This window comes from Brachyistius frenatus, unplaced genomic scaffold, assembly GCF_029030835.1.
Source record: "Brachyistius frenatus isolate BFR_SWC_R1_liver_20210118 unplaced genomic scaffold, ASM2903083v1 Contig_163, whole genome shotgun sequence".
NCBI lineage: Eukaryota > Metazoa > Chordata > Actinopteri > Embiotocidae > Brachyistius > Brachyistius frenatus.
The window spans coordinates 590,001-611,410 of record NW_027210762.1 but is presented as its reverse complement, the minus strand read 5'-3'; the positions used below and the strand labels follow the sequence as shown (position 1 = coordinate 611,410).

The window sequence follows — 21,410 nt, the reverse complement described above, 5'->3', positions numbered from 1 at the left end:
CCGATTCTACAAAAGATTTAACTTCTCGAACCCAGATGTCCTCTGAAATATCTCTAGAGGTAGAAAAACACATAATTCTCCACACTTGTGATGAGACGCAGCAAATCCTCTTTTATTTGATCATACACCCATTTTCCCACAGTTCAGGCTGATATATTTGATATCTTTGGAAACTTTGACATTTTTACTACAATAAAAAACAAATTTCTGTCGGTTTGAACAACACTTGGCTCCTAAACATGTTTCAGTAAGAGAGGAATAAGACTTTTCCCATGACTGAAGCTGTTTAAAATATCCCCAAAGTGGTGATTGGTCTTATTTTTATTCCTTAAATATGAAACCAACAGTGTCAGTGACTCCTCCTCCTCCTCTGTGAACCACATTTACACAAAACAAAAAGAAAAGGACATTTAAAAACAATTAAGAAAAGTGATTAAAACATTAAGCAAACTAAAAATAGGATACAGTGCAGTTAAAGACATCCTCAAATCTGGTTCAGTGAAAGTCAGCAAGCAAACAATCTAACATTAATTCAATTTAATAAATCGCCACACAAAATAATAACAATGATTATATAAATTATAATTTATTAGAATATATATTTTTATTATATATATTATATATTTTTATTACATAAAAATGCTTCTAATCATTTTATTGTATAGAATGTGCATTTTTTAAAATTATATTTTTGCTCTGTACATGCTGCTGTAACATCAAAATTTCCCTCTGAGGGATTAATAAAGCTGTCTGTCTGTCTGTCTGTCTGTCTGTCTGTCTGTCTGTCTATCTATCTATCTATCTATCTATCTATCTATCTATCTATCTATCTATCTATCTATCTATCTATCTATCTATCTATCTATCTATCTATCTATCTATCTATCTATCTATCTATCTGATTGAAATTAAAAAAAAAAAAAAAAAAAAAAAAAAAAAAACACAAAAGTGTGCAGTTCTACCTCCCGTCCTTTGGGTGGCGCTGTGTCAATCCTCACGTAGCGCCCCCCCCCTCTTCAATCGAACTTCCTCCGCTTGCTTCGACCTGCTTCTCCTCTTCCTTATTGGTCCATTTCGGGCGCCGCTTCCTGTGTTTGGTTTCCTCGGATGCTCGTCGGTAACCGCTAACGGACGGTTTTTAAAAAAACAACAACAACAAACAGAAAATTCCGGTTCTCTCTCGGTGGTCGGTGTTGGCACCGGGCTGTGAAGTTTACCCGCCTCCTCCTCTCAGCGGTCAGATAATGGCCCAGTGCTCCGAGGCTGCTCACGTGAGCTCCGCGGCGAACGACGACCCGAAGAGGGAGAGGAAGGTGGCCGTTATCACCGGCATCACCGGGCAGGTAAACGTCCCGCTCACTCTCCTGTCGGTATCTGGTCATTCCTCCGAGACAACGGCGCTTAAATGCTGCTTTTTAATTTTTTTTTAATGTATTTTATTTACACACCGACGTCTTTATGTTCGTAGTTCTTCCGCTCTACGTTTCATGTCCACCTGCCACGCGCACAGAGACAGACAGACAGGTAAACTCACGTGACATCGGAACTCCGTCTTCCGCCCACGTGTTACAAACATTTTAAAAACTGCACTGAAACCTGGAATTAACCTCCTGTTTGTACTTTTATGTTTTTAATCTCGTATTTGATCCTGGTCGTAGCTTCAGGCAGACATAAATATACATATATATATATATATATATATATATATATATATGAAAAAAAAAAAACCTGCTTCCTCACGTGGGGGGGGGGGGGGGGGGGAGAGGGGGGGGTGTCATTCATGACTCATCTAAAGGACACCAAACAAACCTGCCAGAGGTTTTTCATATCGGTTGCAAAGTAAAATCACTGTGACGGGTGTTTCTATTATTTTGTCCACCCCATTTCCATCAATCAATGAAGGTGGGCCGAAATAATTACAAAAGCTCAACATTACAACATGTGTGAAGGTGTTTGTTGCAGGATTGTTTATCTGTGCCTAATAAACTGGAGTGTAGACTGTTAACTGTGCTGGTTTTCTTAATATTATGATGTTTCTTTTTATAATAAGTCTGACATAGCATGTTCATCCTCGAAGTTTTTTTTTTTGTGGTTTTGATGTCCTTCTTTTAAATGCGTAACTAAAACCGCCTTTTCCAACAATTAAATTAAACTTTATTTGATATATAACGGCAAGTCACAACACAAAGTCATCTCGGGGGACTTTATATATGAAGATAGAGACCTGGTATTATATAGAGAGAACGAACACCAACGATTTTCCTTCTGGAGCAAGTATCAGGAGGGGAAGAAACCTGCGATAGTACCAGGCTAGTACCGGTTAGTGTGAGTGGGGAGAGCAGAGAGAGAAAAGAGCAACATAGAGAGAAAACAGAAAAACATTCGGGTAGTTTTGGTGGATCCACTAACAGCAGATCAGAAACGGAGATACCTGCAGAAGTAAGGTACTCAGAATTAAAACGTACATTTATCTTGTACTACATGTACTCGCAAAGTAATAGAACTGGATTAGGCGACCCTGTAAAGAAAAGTGGATGATATCTAGTTAAAATTCAAACAAATTGGTTTTTATATAAAGGTGTATGTCACATAGTTAGTTTTGCACCAAAAAAAACACGCTTATCAATATCAGTAATCGGTCAATTATTTTCCTCCATTAATTGTTAAAATTTGTTTATGGGATCGAAGGTGGCTTCAAATCTTCACATTTGAGGACATAAAAAATATTATTTTATTTGAGATCGTGTCAAAGAATGAATCAATTATTAAGATCAACTAATTGGCGGATCAATAGTTGCAATTATTCTAATAATAATAACAAATATTTATAAGTATGGTATATAAGAAGCCACAGCTTTGATTGGAAGGAGACTTTAAACCGGATGGATTTATCTTTTTGGCCACTTGGGGGCAGCAGAAACAACAACGGTTCATTACCATCTTTTGAGTTTGAAACTTATTAACAAACATTTCGCTCATAACACAATCGATCAGATACGTTCTGGTAGCATTGATTATCATTTTCACACCTCAGTATTGCGTTTGTTTTCTGTGATGAATGTAAGTAAATATTTTTCATCGCTTATTTTAACTCACGAAAATATCAGGATTTGTAGCATCACTGTGTTCAGCAGCTTTCTTAAAAAAAAAAAAAAAAAATTGAGACCAGGTGCATGCTGGGATTAAAAATGACACGAGTGTTGATCACGAACCAAAAACAAGTGTATTTTTGTTTTGTTTTGTCCGTGACACCGAAACAAACGAGCTGAAAGTGAAACTGCAAAGTTCTCTCTTCATTTTCAAGTTGTCACGTGATCAGTTGTCGAGATAGAAATGTGATTTGTGTTTTTTGATGCTTTTTTTTGCACAATAAGCGCAACATTTTTTAGTTGCATGAGGATGAAAGTGGAGGGGTGAAGAAATGCTTCTGTGGATCGTAACCACATCTGGACAAAAAGGCAGAAAAGACAGAACCGGTCTTACTGGTGTTTGTTTGCCGGCTGAATGACGTCATCACGGGTCAGTCGGTGAAACGACACCACCGGAGGGAAGATGCTGTCAAAAGATTTCCCTGCTATCGTGTTACTCTTTGGGCTTTTTATATTGTCGTTTTTATACCTGGAGGTTGTGGAAGTTGCGTCATCACCGTGGTTTGAATAGGAAAAAAACAATAAGTAATTCTTGTATGAAACACAGACAGTCAAACTGTCAAAATTCAGTGTTTTGTTACACAAGAAACGCTTATAGGTTTGCAGAAATACAAAAGAAATGTGAGTTGTGTATCGTTTTTTTAATTAATTCAATATATTGTTTTGTGTTATTAATTTATTGTCGGCTTGTACGTTAAGTTTAGTATCTTCTGTTTATTTTAATAGTGATATTGTCCAGACAAATTTGACCTTTTGTCTATGGACACGTGAATCAATAAATCTGAACTCAATATTTAGGATCGAGGCAGAAGGAGATCGCTTCGTATCGATGATGGAACGAGTTGAATATACAAATGTGTACTGACAAAGACGTGTACAAATAGAAGAAGATGACGTCGTTAAAAGAGCAACAGTTGAACTTTAAACGCTGAAATAAAAGACGTGGAATTAATGATGGATATCTGACATCTGTTAGTTTCCTCCGGTCGTTTTTATACAGGTGAACTGAAAATATTATCACGATTTTGGCTAAATGACTGCGGTCAGCTCAAATAATCGGGTTCTTTTTTTTTTTGTTTTTAAACAAATGAATGATATAAAACTTCAGGTATGTTGCTATCAAAATGTTTTGAGCCCTAAAAACCTGCCCGACAGATATTTGCGTCCGGGGAGGTTTGTGTTTTAAAAAAATAATTTTTACGAATGTGTGTTGTCGGAGCAAATAAGCCGAAACCTTTGATGGATATTTCATGGAAAGAGTTGTCAGTTGACCAGACTGCTGCCCCCTTCCCCTTCCCCTCCCTGCCCTCCCCCCTCCCCCGGAGAGACGACCATCAGAGGTCTTGGAAAGTCATTTTCAACATCTCAGCATTCCAGCGTTTTCCAAAAGCTCCGTCTCTCCTCGCCCTCTTTAACAGAGAGAGAGAGAAAAAGAAAAGAAGAATAACAGCGTTAATTCATTTTTATTCTTGCCGGTCATCGTGCCGGCGGGAGGTAGAAGGCAAGCATCTGGATACGCCATCTGAGAAAGTGGTTCGCCGGGCCGCCACCAGGGGTCACGGCGATGCCGTAAATCACCGCGCTAACTACTGTTCATAAATTTCCGGGCGGCGTGCTGCTCGCTCTGAATTTCTTCTGACCGCTGTCTCGGTGTGAAGTATCGGGGTGAGAGGGTGTGAGTTATGGGAGACCACCTGAGTGCCAAAGGCAGCGCTGCAGAGCCGGTGGGAGGGGGTGGGAGGTGGGGGGTTACGGAGAGGACAGGGTCCGACCCCTCTCCGCTCCAAACTTTACTTTGGCCCGCGAGCTTCACACGTCGTCCTCCGGCTCCTCCGGGTTGGGAAAACAACGTTTCTCGATACGAACCTCTCGACGGCCGTTTGATGTCCATCCTCGCCAGTACCGTCGTTTCTTCACACCCCCCTCCTCCCTTTCCCCCTCCACATCCCCCCCCTCATCCCCCTCATTCCTTCCACCTTCCCCGCTGCCGTTCAGCCAGCCCAGAGGGGTAAAAAGCCCGAGTCAGCGCCAGCAATAATAATCATAAACCGCTGAGAACGCCGCGCTCGCGTCTCCTCCGTCGCTCGTAACGATTCCTCCTCCGGACCGAAGTCTGGCGGCGAGTGTTTATTCGGGAGAAGATGTAAGTTCAGCTGCAGTTAGCGGGAAGAAGATGACGATGGTGTGTGTGAGAGGGGGGTAGTGGGGTGACAGGCAGAAATTAAATGTAGTATTTATGATTATGTTTTCATTATCACCTGAAACTAAGAATCGTTGTTTTGCTACCTTTTTAAAATGAGCCTCTTATTTCTACATATTTCTTGTTTTCATGAGTTACAGTCTGTTACTTCACCACTAGATGTCGCTAAATCTCACACGGCTCCTCTCCGATACAAAATATCGTAACATTTGAAAAAAGATTTTTATTTATTTTTTAAAACCTTTAACATAGAAACTTTTCTGTCTTGTTTTTTGTTCGAAATCTTAAAAGAAATAAAGCAAAGAAGAACAAACATTGCGCCGTCGTTCAAATGTCAAACTTTCAAAAGAAAGCGTTAAAAATGTGCGACACCATCCTTTACACACTATAAAAAATATAAGGTGATATTAGTGTCATAAAAATTTTACCAATGAAAATATTCGCTTTGTATTTGTTTTAATGAATAAAATGTCCATTATAATTAAATTGAAGATGGCTCTGACAATAACAGGAAGTCCATCAGTCAGTTCAAAGAAAAGGTTCAGAAGCTCTTCATAAAATGTAAAACCACCTTTTTAGATCAGTGAATACTTTATTTCACCTTTATCAAAAAAATATTGATTAAACTCATTAGAAGGTGCAATAACTTTTGCTGAGATCTTTGATGCTGATTACCATCAGAGGGTTAAAGGAGTTAAGTTATTCCGCAGCCCTGTAATGTAACCGTGTACACACACACACACACACACACACACACACACACACACACACACACACACACACACACACACACACACACACACACACACACACACACACACACACACACACACACACACACACACACACACACACACCACATACTTCCAAAGTTCAACCATTAATTGGCGTGCAAGAAACGTGAAGCTGCGTGTCGCTGCAGGACAACAGCACATCCCGTCCGCGGTATGTTGGCAGTAAACGCAAAGTCGGTCTAAATTGAGTTGTCGGTCACGTGATCAACGAAAGTCCCTCGTTTTTATTCATTTATTTGACGATTTCGGACGATTTTTATTGTGTTGATTAAAAAGGATTCAATGATAGCAATGTTTTTTTTGTGTTTTTTTTTTTTGCTTTTGTATCTGCGGTGTGTTTACGAACCACGAGGTCTTTTAGCAGCAGTGTTCCCGTGTGCAGGAAAAAACAAAAAGTTTCAGTTGCTTCTGATCTCTGAATCTTATTGATTCAATTCATTTATTTATTCCAGTGTCACGTCTGAGTTATTCTAAAGTGCACCAGAGAGATTCACCAAATGTTCCTACTTTAAGCTGTGTGTGTGTGTGTGTGTGTGTGTGTGTGTGTGTGTGTGTGTGTGTGTGTGTGTGTGTGTGTGTGTGTGTGTGTTTATTTATGTGTGTGTTGTGGTCTGTGATTACAGCTTCATTACACCATATCAGGCCTAATTGCAGAGCAGTTGCGTGCTTGGCAGCTTCATCGTAGCGGTCTAAAGAAAACACATTAAAGTGATTCATTTGTAGCTTCCACACGACGACAAATAAACGCTGGTCTCTATGTGTGTTTACGTGAGTTCAGGCATCACACAATGTTTTAGATCTTTTATGTATTTTTACATCTTTTATTTTTTTTTCCCTTGGGTGAACTCAACCAGAGATGAAAGTAGTGGTTACTGTCAAGTGTCAGGGCTTCACTTCACTGTTTCACCAGCAGAGGGCACCAAACACACAGTGCTGGTGTGTGTATGTGTGTGTGTATTATATTATTATATTATTTTAATTGTCAAATCCTCCTTCACAAGAAGCTTGTCTCACTATTTTGAGACTTTTAGAAATGATTTAGCCAATAAACAGCCTGGTTCACAGTGGAGCACTTGTGACACTGATATTAGGACTAAAACAAATTCCCATATTCACATATCCTTTGAAATATGGATTAAAACACTTGTGAAAAATCTATGATAAACTTTATTGCCCAAAACGACATCAATAAACTGAAAAAAAACCACATAATTTTTTTTCCAATTTACCCCAATAATTTAATCCTGCATTGTTTTCTGTAAAAAAAAGAAGAAAAAAAAAAGTCATTGGATATACATATATGCCAATATATGTATGATAGTATGATAGACCCATATTGGCCAACAGATAAATCAGTTGTGCTAAAATTTATGCTCACTTACTAACTGACTAACTTTTGCAGTGTGATATTAAAAACAGTAAAGTAACAAAACTTGGTTTTATATATGTGGTCGAATTTAAATTCTAACTCGTGTCCAAGGCGTTTATTATATTATATTGTATTATATTTATTTATTATACGTACATCTGTTCACGTCACCAGACGACATGTTTTGAAGGTGAAACTCGCAAATGCACAGTGCCACCTTCTGATGGAGATGCATATCCAGCCTCTTAATGAAACCACACAACAATGATGATGATGATGTGATAATGATGATGATGATGGGAATGTTGATTGGCGCTAATGATCGTACTTTGGGAGCAGATCTGATGAGCGAACATTGTTAAAATATTTTCACACACATGGCTTGATTTAGCCCAAAATCAGCTTTAGTGTTTTAATTTTTTTTTATTTTGTATTATTTCTCTTTTTACCCAGCAGCTCCTTAAAGCTCTTAACTTTTCCCCAAAAACACGAGTTTTTGAAGCTTATTTTCTAATTAATGACGGAAATATTTTCAGAGGGACCTCCAGAAAACTAACAATGAGAAAGCGACTTTAACTAACAGCGCCATCATAACTTGTGGACATTTTCTTTTGACTTTGTATTTAATACAACAAGTTGAATGGGAGTCTATGGAGTCTGAGGCTTTTTGGAGTCGACCTCTAGTGGCACTCGGTGGTATTGCGCGTTACGGCACTTTTCTGCCTCCGCCTCATTTTTAACACCCGGAAACTACGTTCCTCTTTTAATATCCAGTCTGCGGTTCACAGCTGTCACCTGTCTTATAAACACGAGCAGCTTTTACGCAACGCTGCTCCTCCTGCGGTCGATCGTGGCCGTCGCAGACGCGACTTAAGTTAACGCTTCACTGACCGGCGGCACTTAAAACACGAGACGGCCCTCGTCCTCCGCTTCCCCTGACCTTTGACCCCGCCCGCTGTTACCGAACCAGCCTCTTGGTATTTATGGAGTGCAGCTTCAGAGTAAAGAGATCAAATTGTGTCAAAGGCCTTAAATTAGTCTTTGGGGAGTTTGTGGTGTGGCATTGACCTGGCAGGTAACCATGCAAGTTGTGTGTGTGTGTGTGTGTGTGTGTGTGTGTCTGCCCCCCTCCCCCCCTCCCTCCTCCCGTCACTCCCCAGCAAGCGTCCAGCTCCCCATAACAGGAAACAGCGAGGTGAGGCCAGGGTTTATGGGCTAATACGGCCTCAAAGGAGCCTCTTGTTTTTGAAACAGAGCTGCAGCTCTTCAGGCTTGTTTTCCATATTGGTCTGGCATGGAAACGCTTTGACCCTGGCACGGGGGCAGGAAAACATGACACCGGGCCGGAGCTTTGAACGCGGCGGGGACGGGCGAGGGCCTGCCAGTGCCCGTGCCCACCCTCCTCCCCCCGCCTCTCCGGTTTATGCAGAAACAGGTTGTGCATCGGTGCCAACTGACCTCCAACCTGCTGATGCTGGATGAGGATGTTAATAAGACAGTCAGACTACTAATGAGGGCGCAACTAACATTTATTCTTACAGATGAGATTATTAGCTCATATAAATCAAATTGAATGAGTCATCTGGTCTTTATATTTAACGTAAAGAAAAAGGTTGAAATGCAACTTCTCAGAGCCCCAAAATTGACTTTTAATTTGCTGGATATTGAGGTTCACATTTGACCAAGAAAATCCAGTAAAACGTCGCATCTCTGCCGCTGTGTTTCAAAGCAAAAGTCGAAATGTTTAAAGCTTTTCTTGAGTCTTTTTTCAGGATGTTTAAACACACATGGCGGCTGGTTTATTTCCACAAAGAGCAGCAGTGAGATATGTTACATGCGGCATAATTAAGAGAGCACCACTTCATTTAATTATTTGGAGGAATATGTCAACTTGCTGAACGTCGGGTACCATTTTCCTGTGAAGCGAAAAAACCAGCAGCCGAGTCTTTGGCACAAAACCTGCTTCCGCGTGAAGAAAAATAAAAATGATAATAATATTTCAATATATAAAACTTGTTATATCGTTTTCCGAAGCCTCCTTCCCCATCCGAACCCATTTCTGTAACTTTACATGTCCGAAAAACGACGTCACGCAAGAAGTCGGGCAGGTGGATGGAAGCGTGACAAGATTCTCTCTCAAGCTTTTTTGTTTTAATTCTTGTTTCACGTTTCTCTTCGTGAGCTGCTTTTTCACCCAGACTCCAACAGCACGGCTGTTTTCAGAACATGTTTCCCCCGAAAAAACAAAAAAAACCCAACCTGGTCAAATATTATGTTGCGCAACTCCTTTGTCCTTACCGCCGTGGCAGATTCGGCCTCAAGATTTGTGACTCAACCACTGGCTTCCACATGGCACCCCGAGACGTGCCGGTCCGTCCCGGTGCCGAGTGCCGGTTTTTCTAGCGTGTCCTCCCGAGACCCTCCGCACCCGGAGGAGGAAGCATGTGGCTGGCAGGGTGACCGTACCCGTGTGCGTGTGCGTGTGCGTGTGTGGGGAGGGTGGGGGGGGGGGTTGGGGGGGGGGATTGAGGGATGAATGCCATGACGAGGTCGGAATGTTCCAGAGTGTTCCAGAATGTGCGGTCGGAAAGTCTGAGCAGGGAAAAAAGACGAGGAGTAACATGGTCGAAGGGGGGGAACAAGACCTTATTGACAGTGCTCGCTCTCTCTCTCACACACACACACACACACACACACACACACACACACACACACACACACACACACACACACACACACACGGTCACTCGGACGACGTCCTCCCAGAAGCTTCTGGTTCATGCTGATGTTCCACCTAATGATCCCCTGGACTCAGGACGTACAGGCTTCAGGGAGGCCGTCATTTTCTTTTCATTTTTTTTTTTATTTAAAAAAAAAAAAAAGTGAAATATTTTAAAACACCAAAAAAAAACAAAAAACAACAACTCTAAAACATCATCACGACTCTACGTTTAGACATCGATCGGCACAATCGCGAATAACTCCTGGCTGATTTTACATCCATGCGCTTCAGAAGGGGGGGAGAGCGTAACCCAGGTTATTTTCTCGTGGCTGCAATTGTGTTCTTGTTTTTTCTCTGAAGCCAATTTTTTTAATTCTCCAACTGTGTACTTGTAAGCTACAATAATAATCATCCATACTTATCCTAAAAAAAACCCCTAACACTTCACTTTTCTAAAGCACTCTGTTATTTGGCTTAATTGTAAAGCGGTACCACTAAACACACATCAATTACTGTACATTCATCATTTATTTTTCAGATAACGGTAATTTTCCTTGTTTTGAATGAATCCCATGTTGATTATCAGCTCTCATTGTTGTTGTGTATAATTTCACTATTAGAACGAAGTTATTACATCGATATTTATATATATACTGTATGTTGTTGGTTGGGCTCTCGTTTGACCTTTGGGAAAATAAAATGTACGCTAGTACGTCGGCGTTGTTCTCTCGCAAGTGAATAATTTCTATTCGCCGGTATCATAAATTTAAGTTGCTGTGATTCAGTCGGTACAGGAAACTCTGAACCAGTACGTCTGACACACTTTGTATTATTTATGATGCCATTTAAAAAAAAATTTTTTTTACAGTTTTTAATTGTCATCTTTTTTTCATTTTTTTTTCAGGATGGTTCCTACCTGGCCGAGTTCCTGCTCGCTAAAGGCTACGAGGTGAGAGAAAAACAACAACAACAACAACAACAAAAATTCACACTTGCAGACTCTCCAGAGCCGGCGCCGCCCGCCGTCCTCTGGAAAGCTCCGACACGAACGCTCACGAACGCCAACACACACCCGGAGCGACATTCCCCCTTCGATAAGCCAGTCGCAGCAGTGTGTGGGAGTTCCCGCGGGATCGTGACGTAACCTCGACGGTCTGCTACGCGCTCACCGACTGACTCGCCCCACGAGCTTTTTAAACTGCTGACCTTTTAGCGCACCCCCTCCCCCCCATTTCCTCCCGCCCACCTCCATAGACTCCCATTCAACGTCTCTCGGTGTTGTTAGCGAAAGTCGCTTCTTCTTCTTAGTTTTCTGGAGGTCAGTCTGAAATTTAATCATTATTAATTCGAAAAGAAGATTCAAGAAGACCTGTTTTTGGGGGCGTGTCTGTTTGATTGACAGGCCTGTGGTGCAGTCAGGTTACGGCTATCTGTGGGCGGGACGTAGTATCGTCAGGTTTCCAATCAGATCAGTCAGATCCACCGCTGGCTCCTCCTCCTCCTCCTCCTCCCCCAGCTCTCGTCCAAATATGGTCACTTCCTGCTCCGAACTAGCAAAGATGGCGATGGACAGAATCTGAACTGAAGGCTTCATAACGGCCGTTCAACAAACCAATAAGGTGACGTTGCCGCTGGTCGCCGCTTGGTGTGGAAAACGTCAGTTATCATTTTTAAAACTTCCGAGAAAGAAGATATAACAGTATTAATACACATATGTATGTATTAATAAAATACACGCATACATTTAACTTTAACTTAAAAAGCAAGCGTGCGTGTGCGTGTGTGTGTGTGTGTGCGTGTGTGTGTGCGTGTGTGTGGCTGACAGGAAGTCGGCCGGTTCAGCTGAAGGAAATTGGCGGACGTGCGTATCATCGGCCGGCTCCTTTTTGGAGGAACATTAATGCTCACTGCAGCGCGAGGAAACTGTCAGAAACATGTTTTATTATTTACATATTTTGGTGTGAGCATCTTGTGTAACCACTCTGGTACAAACGCTGACGTTGCAACGAGCGCTCATCGTGTGTGTTTTCCCGACGGTAGCGACGTGACTTAGTTTCCCCCCCGTCGGTGGTGCGGCAGAAGCTCTCGCCTTCATCTCAGCCCGGCTCCTGGTCTGCTTCACCATCTGCTGCGGCGGACAGGAAGTGGACAGGGTCCAGGTTTTTTGGGGACGGGTGGGTGGCGGGGGGGGGGGGGGATGCTGATGTGGACGGGAGGGGGTGGGGAAGGGGGCATTAAAGAGGAGCGCGCCGGCAGGCAGGAAGTGCACAGTGAATAAAGGAAAGCGAGGTCAGGGCACAGCGTCGTCCCACTAATGGACTCCCCTCGGATCGGGTCCTGTTATCTTCCCCGAGCAGACCTTCCTCGGGCACCCCCCCCCCCCATCTGCTCTTCCTCCTCCTCCTCCTCCAGAACGTGGAGTCCAGATCGTAGCAACAAAAAACAACAACATGGAGCTGGAGACATAATGCGTTTATATCAACCTCCACGATGCAAAAAAATTGGACCGCTCCAAAGATCTTTTCGAAGATATGAGTCACTTCGAATACAGCAAAGAGGGGAGGCCGCTTTTATTATTATTAACCTTTAAATGGGTTCTCACATTTAAATCGGTCCTCCAAATCAATAAAAAAAAAAAAAAAAAATCTACCATGAATGTTTACTTTATTAATCAAAAGGTGGAAAATATCTGTACAAATTATGGTCTTAAATTTCTAGACTCCTTAAAAGTAAGAAAGTTGTTTTTTTTCTATTGAGGACACGTCATTTAAATGATAATTTATGACCACATTGTCTCAGTCTAAATCGATCCAACAGGTTTTCTGTGGTTTAACAGAGGTGACGTTGTTCACATCGACTGTACGAGAGAGGATGATGCTGAAGTCGAGTAAAATGTCATTTCCTGCTCTTATTTTTGTCTCCTTTCCTTATCAGGTTCACGGCATCCTGCGGCGGTCCAGCTCCTTCAACACGGGTCGCATTGAGCATCTTTACCAGAACCCACAGACGCATACCGAAGGCAGTAAGTACCGTAACTAAGCACAACAAAAAGTACATAAACAAATAGAACAGAAGCTGCTGTTTTTCTTGTCGACTCTGATTTCAGACCTCTATAGTAGTCCGTTTTTTTTTGGTGTGAATAACTGTAAAAAAAAATTTTTAAAAAAATTCTTTAGTTTTTTTGTTGATAAAAACCAAAACGTGTCCGTTTGTCGTCTTTCTTTGACAGACATGAAGCTGCATTACGGCGACCTGACCGACAGCACGTGTCTGGTGAAGATCATCAACCAGGTGAAGCCCACCGAGATCTACAACCTGGGAGCTCAGAGTCACGTCAAGGTATTGTGGGAAACCCCCCCCCCCCATCCTCACCCCTCCCAAATAAAATTCTCTGGAACTGCTGCTCATGGGTTTGCTTTGAAAAAGTACCACATAGGAAAACATCTACTATCGCTGACTCTCCTCTTCTGAAGTGTTTCATTCACATAGAGAAACATTTCCAGTAAAATCAGACAAGATCACACTAAGATGTCTGACTCAATAACCTGACTTCATTATTTGGAAGTCCATCGTGGTAAAGTTTTTTTTTTTTCCTTTTCTTAGGTATTGTATTTGTGTTTTGAGCAGAAGTTGCTCTCTTTTTAAAAGCATAGTTTTTATTTCACTTCTTTATAGCAGCAGCCTCTTTTTTTTTTTTTTTTTTTTTTTTTTTTAGCCAATTTTTATTTTTGTGCTTTTAACTCCTGGTTTGGTCTCCAAGTAAAATGATTTGGCTGTTTAGCTGGTTGGACGTTTCATTTTCTTCACCAGCTCATCTCTAACTTTGACTGTTTACATGTTTGGTTTTGGAAATAGTCATTTTTCTACGGGTTTGTCCCGACAAGCGATCTCGTTCACATCATCTATTGTTACGTGATTCAACTTCACATTTCTGCGACTTCGAGAACGATCACCTAACATCTTATGGTGAGTTTTATGTCTTTTGTAGATCGATTTTTGTTGCAAATTATTAAGAAATGCAACAACTGACTGACGCTTCAATCGCAGTAATCTAAAATACGAATAATTTGCAGTTGTTGGGTTTTAACTTGTGCAAAAGACGTTACGTGGTACGCAGTGGACGAGCTACCGCAACCGTTTAAAACCTTCATTTTCATGTGCTTTACTCTTGATTTTTCACCACGGCGACATCCAAACATCCAGTGAATTATTTGACTCCTCTCTGTCTTTTTTCAGGTTTAAACTTCGTTAAATGTCCCTTTAGGAAATATAATTATTGTGTCTGAGTACGGTGCGGACAGACCGCTGCTGGTAACGGTTAACAGCAGATGATGTTTAAAAGAAAAAAAAAAAAAAAAAAAGGGGGAGTTTTTTTTAAGTTCTGGGAAGTGAGCTGTTCAATGTGCGGAGGATGCCGGAGCTGGTGGGGACAGGAAGTGATGTTTTCTTGGATCAGTCAGTGTGTGTGTGTGTGTGTGTGTGTGTGCGCCACAATGTCCCTTTTGTCTCGGAGCTTCATGGTGATCCCAGGAGATCCCTCGGCTCCGCCCACCCCCTCTCCACCACCCCCTCCACCATCCTTCAGGCCCGTCCACACTGGGATCTGACACAGTCTCCAGGCAGCGCTGATCCTCCTTCGTGGTTTCACTGGAACATAGACCCAAGTAGTTTAGTCAGATCATAGATAATAAGCAAGAGTCTCATTTAATGTGAACACGAGACGTTTCGATAATAGTAGTTCTGTAATGAATTCCTACCACAGTTCGACTCGGTGAGGTTCTAGTCTTTGGATTCATCAGTAAAAAGTGAAGAACAAGGTCGGCCTTCACTTTGCTTTCCTGGGTTTGGTTTCAAAATTACTAAAAACTGGCTCACCTCAGAAATCACTCGGTAAGTTTTGGCCACTTGGGGGCATAAAAAAACAAAAACAAAAAAAAACACCAACGCAAGCTTAAAAACACATTTTTGCCTTAAAATAAAATGTGGCTACTAAATGGTTGCTTTTTCACACTCGAGGACACCAGTCTTAGTTGTATGCGTTTAGGTAAAGTCAGTAAGTTTTAGCTACAGAAAATGAGGTGGGACCCTCTCCCCCTCTAAACTGCATGAAAACTTGAGATTTGTTACGTAATGTGTAATTTTCTTTTCATTAAAATGGATTTTTATTAAATTGGTATCGAAACCAAGGTATCAAACTTTTAGCCCTAATTCACACGATTGGCCAACAGAGAGCAACATTTTCCATTTTAGGAGTTGTGTTTCTGGCCACTTTATGAAAGGGATACCATAATATTGCCTCTCCTTGAAGCTCTGGTTTGGTCTCCACCAACTACGAAGAAACAATCCGTCACTTTAGATGACAACATTACAAACTTATAAATATGCTGAAAAACCCAAAACAACGAGCTAAAAACGGGCTAACAAGCTGCATAGAGTCGAGTAAATTCACTGTGTGTGTGGGGGGGGGGTGAAACTTCTGGTTCTGGTGATGTGACGTGGCCATTTGTACTCTTTTTTTTCTTTCTTTTCTTTTCTTTTTGAAGTAGAAAAAAAAAAATGCATCACGAGTGAAAACATAATTCCTCCTGACGGTCCAATATTTGTAAAAAAAAAAAAAAGTGAATCGTTTGAGGAAAAAAAAAAAAGTGAGAAGAAGAAGAATGACTCCCCTCCCCACTTCCCTTTTGTGGTCAGAGGCCGTGGCTCTGCTCCCACATGGAAGATCATCCTCAGACCACACACACACACACACACACACAGAAATCACCCCTCCCCCCCACCACCACCACCACCACCCTCCCCTTCCCCCCGTTTTACCTGTACGAGGTTCGCCCGTGTTTATTTGTTTCCACACCAATAAAACGAAAGGCTCTGGCAGCTCCTCGCCACATGGCGCCCCGCTCCGAACAGCTGAGCCCGCCGGGTTACTGGCAGCGGTGGTGTGGAGTCGTTTCCAGTCTGTCCCGCCACAGAGGGAAAAGAAAGATCACTCACACCGACGACTCGGCATCTCTCGTCTTGTTCCTTTCGCACCTGGTCGCTGCCGTCCTAACAGGGAATCCCTTCTCAGCGCCGGCCGGAGTTGCAGCTCTGCTTTGAGACGTGTGTGTTAGCGCGTGTGTGGGTGCTGGTTTCCGTTGAAGATAGTCATCACTGAGAAACAGAGCGAAGGTTATTTTCTGATGCTGCAGGGGTGTGGAGGGAGGACGGGGGAATAGTTGAACCGACTGCCAGACGGCATGAGAGAGGTGGCCAGCTGCACAATCAAAAGATTTTTTTTTTTTTTTTTCCTTTTGGGACTTAAAACAGCAGAAGAGCTGTTAAGTTAGATTTTTTTTTTTTTTTTTTATGCTCAGTTGTTTTAATCTAAAATAATATTCCAAATATGACCCAAAGGAAAGATGGGCAAAAGAGCTTGTTAATAAACAACAAACAGTATTTCTTTTTTTTAAATCTTTAAAAAAAAAAAAAATATTGCCGCACACAAACTCCATTTATATATCCCATGGGTTCCCAGTAACATCATCCAGTTGTGCTTTAATGCTGAAGATTGATTGTACGAACAGGGAATTAACTATGAATGAGGCACAGTTAAGTCCCCTCTTCTTGTTTTTTTTTTAGCAGAACAATGTTTGCTAATTTTACTCGCTGCCACAGTTTCAGCACAAAAATAATCAAATCCAGAAGCGCTTTTATGAGCCAGAGTGTTTAAGAGTCTGCAGCCACAGCAGCTGCTTTCAGGCACTTTTGGGTCGTGGAGCTAAATGCTAACAGTCAGTGGCGACGGTAAAATGCCAGCTGTTTTGTGAGTGTTAGCGTGCTAACATCGACTAATTAGCACTAAATTTCACGAGTCGAGTCGAGTCTGCTGGAAGAAGAAGTCTTCAGCTTGCCATAAAATTTCGGCATGAAAGGTAAATTTTGAGGAATCACCGAAAGTCATTTGGTGATCAGAAATGTGCAGCAGATATCATAAAATCATAAATAGGTTTTCATTCAATCAATCTTTATTACAGACTTGTTGGTCCAGGTAAAAAAAACAACAACAGAAATGCATGAAATGAGATAATAACATACTTTTAAAAACCTGCTAAAAGACAAGTGTACCAATGTCTCCACAGCTGGGAGCGTTAGCGTGAACTGTCTTTGTCTAAACAAGAAGGATTTCATTTCTGGAGTCATTTAAATTTATACGAAAAATTGAATTTGAAACATTTAGTTTCAAAAAAACAAAAAAAAACGTTCAACTTCTCAACACTGAGCTTCTGCAATTGACTATTTTGATGCCGAAAACTTAACCAGCTTATTTCCAGTCATATCGTCTCGTGTAGAGTTTCTTCTACGTGTTTCTGGTCTGAAACTTTTAAGAAATAACAGTAATGTGGTCAGAAATTCAGAAACATAGACTCTTTGGATGAACTGGACATCTTTGTTTTTATTTGATCAATTGTCCTGTTAAATAATAAGAGCAGAGATCAGTCTCCATTTAGAAAAAAAAAAAAAACACAGCAGCTGCACAGAATGAATTATGTTCCTTTCTGACAAGAATAAGGATGATTTGGAAATTGCACTCCTGAAATATGCATGAACGACGACCCCGAATGGGGACGTGCTCTCAGTAATCTGTTGTGCATCTGACGGTTCAACGTGATCCCGTTGTGTTTTCCCACCGAAGCGCTTTCACAGGAAGGCCGCGAACAAAAGCCCTCGCCGTCGCTCGCTTTTCTCTCTCCGAGCGCGAGTTGTCCCACCTGCAGCTGTCACCAAGCAGACGGCTGAATTATTAACACACCTCGCTCCCGGCAGGCAGACGGATGGAGTTGGAGGCCGTGTGTCGGTGCGGTTTCAAACATTTTTGGTAGTTGTGTTTCTGGCCACTTTATGAAAAGTTTAATATTCCCTCTCCTCGTAGCTCTGGTTTGGTCTCCACCAACTACAAAGAAGAGAAATTCAGGCACTTGAGAGGGCAACGTGTCGTCTAAATGCCGGGCAGGTGCAGGTGTGCTTGTCAGAGCTTGTTTCCTGACAATAATCCTTCTTGGTGCTTTAAACAAAGACCAGCAGCCTTATAAACATGCTGGAAAAACAAAACGACGAGCTAAAGCGGGCTAATGAGCTCTGCAGAGATGAGTGACTTTTAGGGGAGAATAAACCACACTTTCCATTTCATTGTTTTCGACGGCTTTTGAAGACAAAAGTGCAGACGGACTTCCTTCATCGTCCATCTCTGAAATTCCTCCTCAGAAAAGACTCCTCGTCATCGTCGTCCCGTTATCTTCCTCCAGCTCGCTCGCTCTGCGTCTACCCTTTGGTCTCCCCCCCCCCCATCCGGGTGTGCAGCGGCTCCCACGCCAGACACACACACACACACACACACACACTCACACTCACACACACACACACACACACACACACACACACACACACACACACACACACACACACACACACACACACACACACACACACACACACACACACACACACAGGATTTAACACGCCTGTTTCCCCACAAAAGCCCCAGCGCTGTTTGTTCGGTGTGTTGATGCGTTTATAGGACCTGAAGCGGCTATTGTGCAGCCTGCCAGCAGTTTACTCTCCTACTCAGGCGCTAATCTCCGACGCTTAACTACAGTCCGTCGGGCTCGTTGCGCAATCCTCGTAACTCGTTAGTGTAGCGTGTGCGGGTAGATGATAGTGCAGCGTTTACACTTACATTTCCCTTTTTTTTTTTTTTTTAACCGTGAAAGGTTACATGGCAATTCTGCTAAAAAAAACAAAAAAAAAAACACATTAATTTTATTAATTCAAGTTTTTTTTTTTTCTTTTGAATTCTTGGGAACGTATCAACAAGATATACCTTTATTGTTATTGTAGTTTTTTTTTTTAAATGTTGTGTCTTAAAACGATACATAAAGCGTTTCATACACACGCGCACATTCATAATTAATGATAAAAAGTCAAATACAAGAATAATAAAAGCAGGTGGCATCCTGTCAAAACGCTGCATATGAAATATGGCCGATGATGCAAATAAAACAGACTGAATCAATAATAGCTTGGTAGTAAAAACAAAGTAGGCAAAATTCAAAGAATAAAATATAGACAATGAGTTAGTTAAAACAATATAATACAGCCGTAACGTACGAGTTGATAGAAAGTTGAGGCAGGAAGGCGTGTTGAAGATCGTTCTGGGAAGATGGAGGCATTAAAACAAAAGGCTCCATAGTTCGGTTCGTACTCTGGGATTTAAGAATAAGCACAACCGAGTTTTCCAGTGAAAAACCAAAACGGATCGTTTTCAGATGAATTGAAGCAATCGTGCTCCTTCGTGGGTTGAAATGATTTTCGTAGGGATAATGAAATGCGTATTAGATCATCAACAACGCGTTGACATTCATAACGAGTAAATATTTTCTGGAAATGTGTTGTTGTTGCTGTTGTTTTTTTCTTTGTTTGTGTTTTTTTTTTCTACCGGAGAGACTTCGGTGCATCTTATGTGCCCGTAAAACTGAGGTCGTGAGACGTTAAGTGTTATTGTTGCGTCAACGGCAAACCCATTAGCAAACCTCAAAACATGTCTGTTCTTGAAAGGTTGACAGTTGGGAGACATTTGTTGTCATCACAGAAAGTAAATCCCCCAATAAGGTAAACAATCCCCGTTAGTTCATTAGTCTTAAAAAATAAGATGCCTTATTCATGAAAACATTTTGGCGCCGTGGGAAGTCAAACCCGTTAGATTATCTCAACAAGACGTCGTCCCGCCTACGATAAAGTCGATATTTGGAGAAACGTGGTTTCCCCCCTGACAGCAGCTCTTAATTTTGTTACCACCCTTTTTATTTTTTATAATTTTTTTTTGTGTGTTTTGAAGCCGAAAACAAGATTATTCTTCGAGTCCACCGAGCGACCGTCGTTCCCCGCCGAGCCGCCTCGGTGAGTGATGAGCGGTCTCCGTCTCCGTAACAGCCCATTGGCCGGGTTTACTCACTCTCTGATTGGTGTTTACATTAGCTGCCGTCCAATCAGTCCTCAAGTGTGTATCTCACAGGGATCAAATCATGCGTGTGCCCCCCCCCCCCCCTCTTACCCCCCTCCCCCAACTCGAAGTATGTGTGTTTTCTGTCTCGGAGGACTCATTAGCAGCGTGTGTGCGGTTTACGTGTATTTTTAAGGGTGCCAATGTTTTCCATTGTTGTTCAAATTGCCCTTCAGGATCCAGAGTCCTGGTGGTTTTCAGGGCCGAATGGGAGCTGCAGCATAATCTCCGCGCCCACATCTTCTCATGCCTGCGAGCCCTATTGAACGAGCAGAAGCGTATAGCGTTGGTGGCCTGGTAGTCGGCGGTCAGAATATAGCTCCTTATCCCCCCCCCTGTTTGGAAAAAGGTTAGGCCTTCGTACGCGGCAGGCAGCCTGCCGGGGACCAGATGGGTTTAAAAAGAAAAGAAAAAAAAAGTGAACTTTAGCTTAAGAATAGACTCCCGCGTGCCAAGAGAAACAAGTCTGCGCTTTCCCCTCGTTCGGAGTCAGGGAATGTTTTGTGGTTTGGTGCATTGTGGGTCAGATTTGTTGCTCCACTCATGACTCAGTTTTTTTTTTTTTTTTTTTTTTTTCTGTTTTCCAGAGCGAGAGGTTGTAACACATGGAAACATGTCAGTTTGGGAGAAAAGATAGAGGTGAGAAGGGAGGAGGAGGAGGAGGAAGAGGAGGGCGAAGGAGGAGTGTGGAGGAGGAGGAGGGTGGAGAGAGGTGGCTTTTTGAGGTTTGTTAAGTAAATACACCGAGTCAATAAATAGCATCACAAAGCTAAATATGATTGCATCTAAGTCCGTATCTTAAATCAAACCCCAAATATTCCACATCAGCTGTCTTGTACGTGTTGCACACAGAAGCCAAAGTAAACTGTCCGTCCTGTAGTTCCACCTGTGGTTTGTAGATGGCAGTAGTGAGCCGCCGTGGAGGACGTCTCCCTCAGGACTGCAGACAGGTATCCAACAGATGTGGGAACCGGTCCATAAGGTCTACTGTAGCTTAATCAAAAGTTTTTTTTAAATTTTTATTATTATTATTATTATTATTATTATTATGTTGCATTAGCCTTTTTTATTTTGTTTATTTTTAATTAAATCACAAAAGAGACAATATAATCAAAAGAAATACAAATTTTTACCCAA

At 41.9% G+C, this 21,410-nt stretch overlaps 1 protein-coding gene across 1 annotated transcript in view; it reads left to right on the top strand.

The window, feature by feature from the left end:
- Positions 1 to 1,071: 1,071 nt before the first annotated feature.
- Positions 1,072 to 21,410, top strand: part of gmds (GDP-mannose 4,6-dehydratase) — a 146,133-nt gene continuing 125,794 nt past the window's right edge. Inside the window, exons 1-4 of the mRNA XM_069716826.1 lie at positions 1,072 to 1,343; positions 11,139 to 11,183; positions 13,169 to 13,256; positions 13,464 to 13,573. Coding sequence (XP_069572927.1) covers positions 1,245 to 1,343; positions 11,139 to 11,183; positions 13,169 to 13,256; positions 13,464 to 13,573 — 342 coding nt within the window. The 5' untranslated portion in view covers positions 1,072 to 1,244. The remainder of the gene's footprint in view (positions 1,344 to 11,138; positions 11,184 to 13,168; positions 13,257 to 13,463; positions 13,574 to 21,410) is intronic.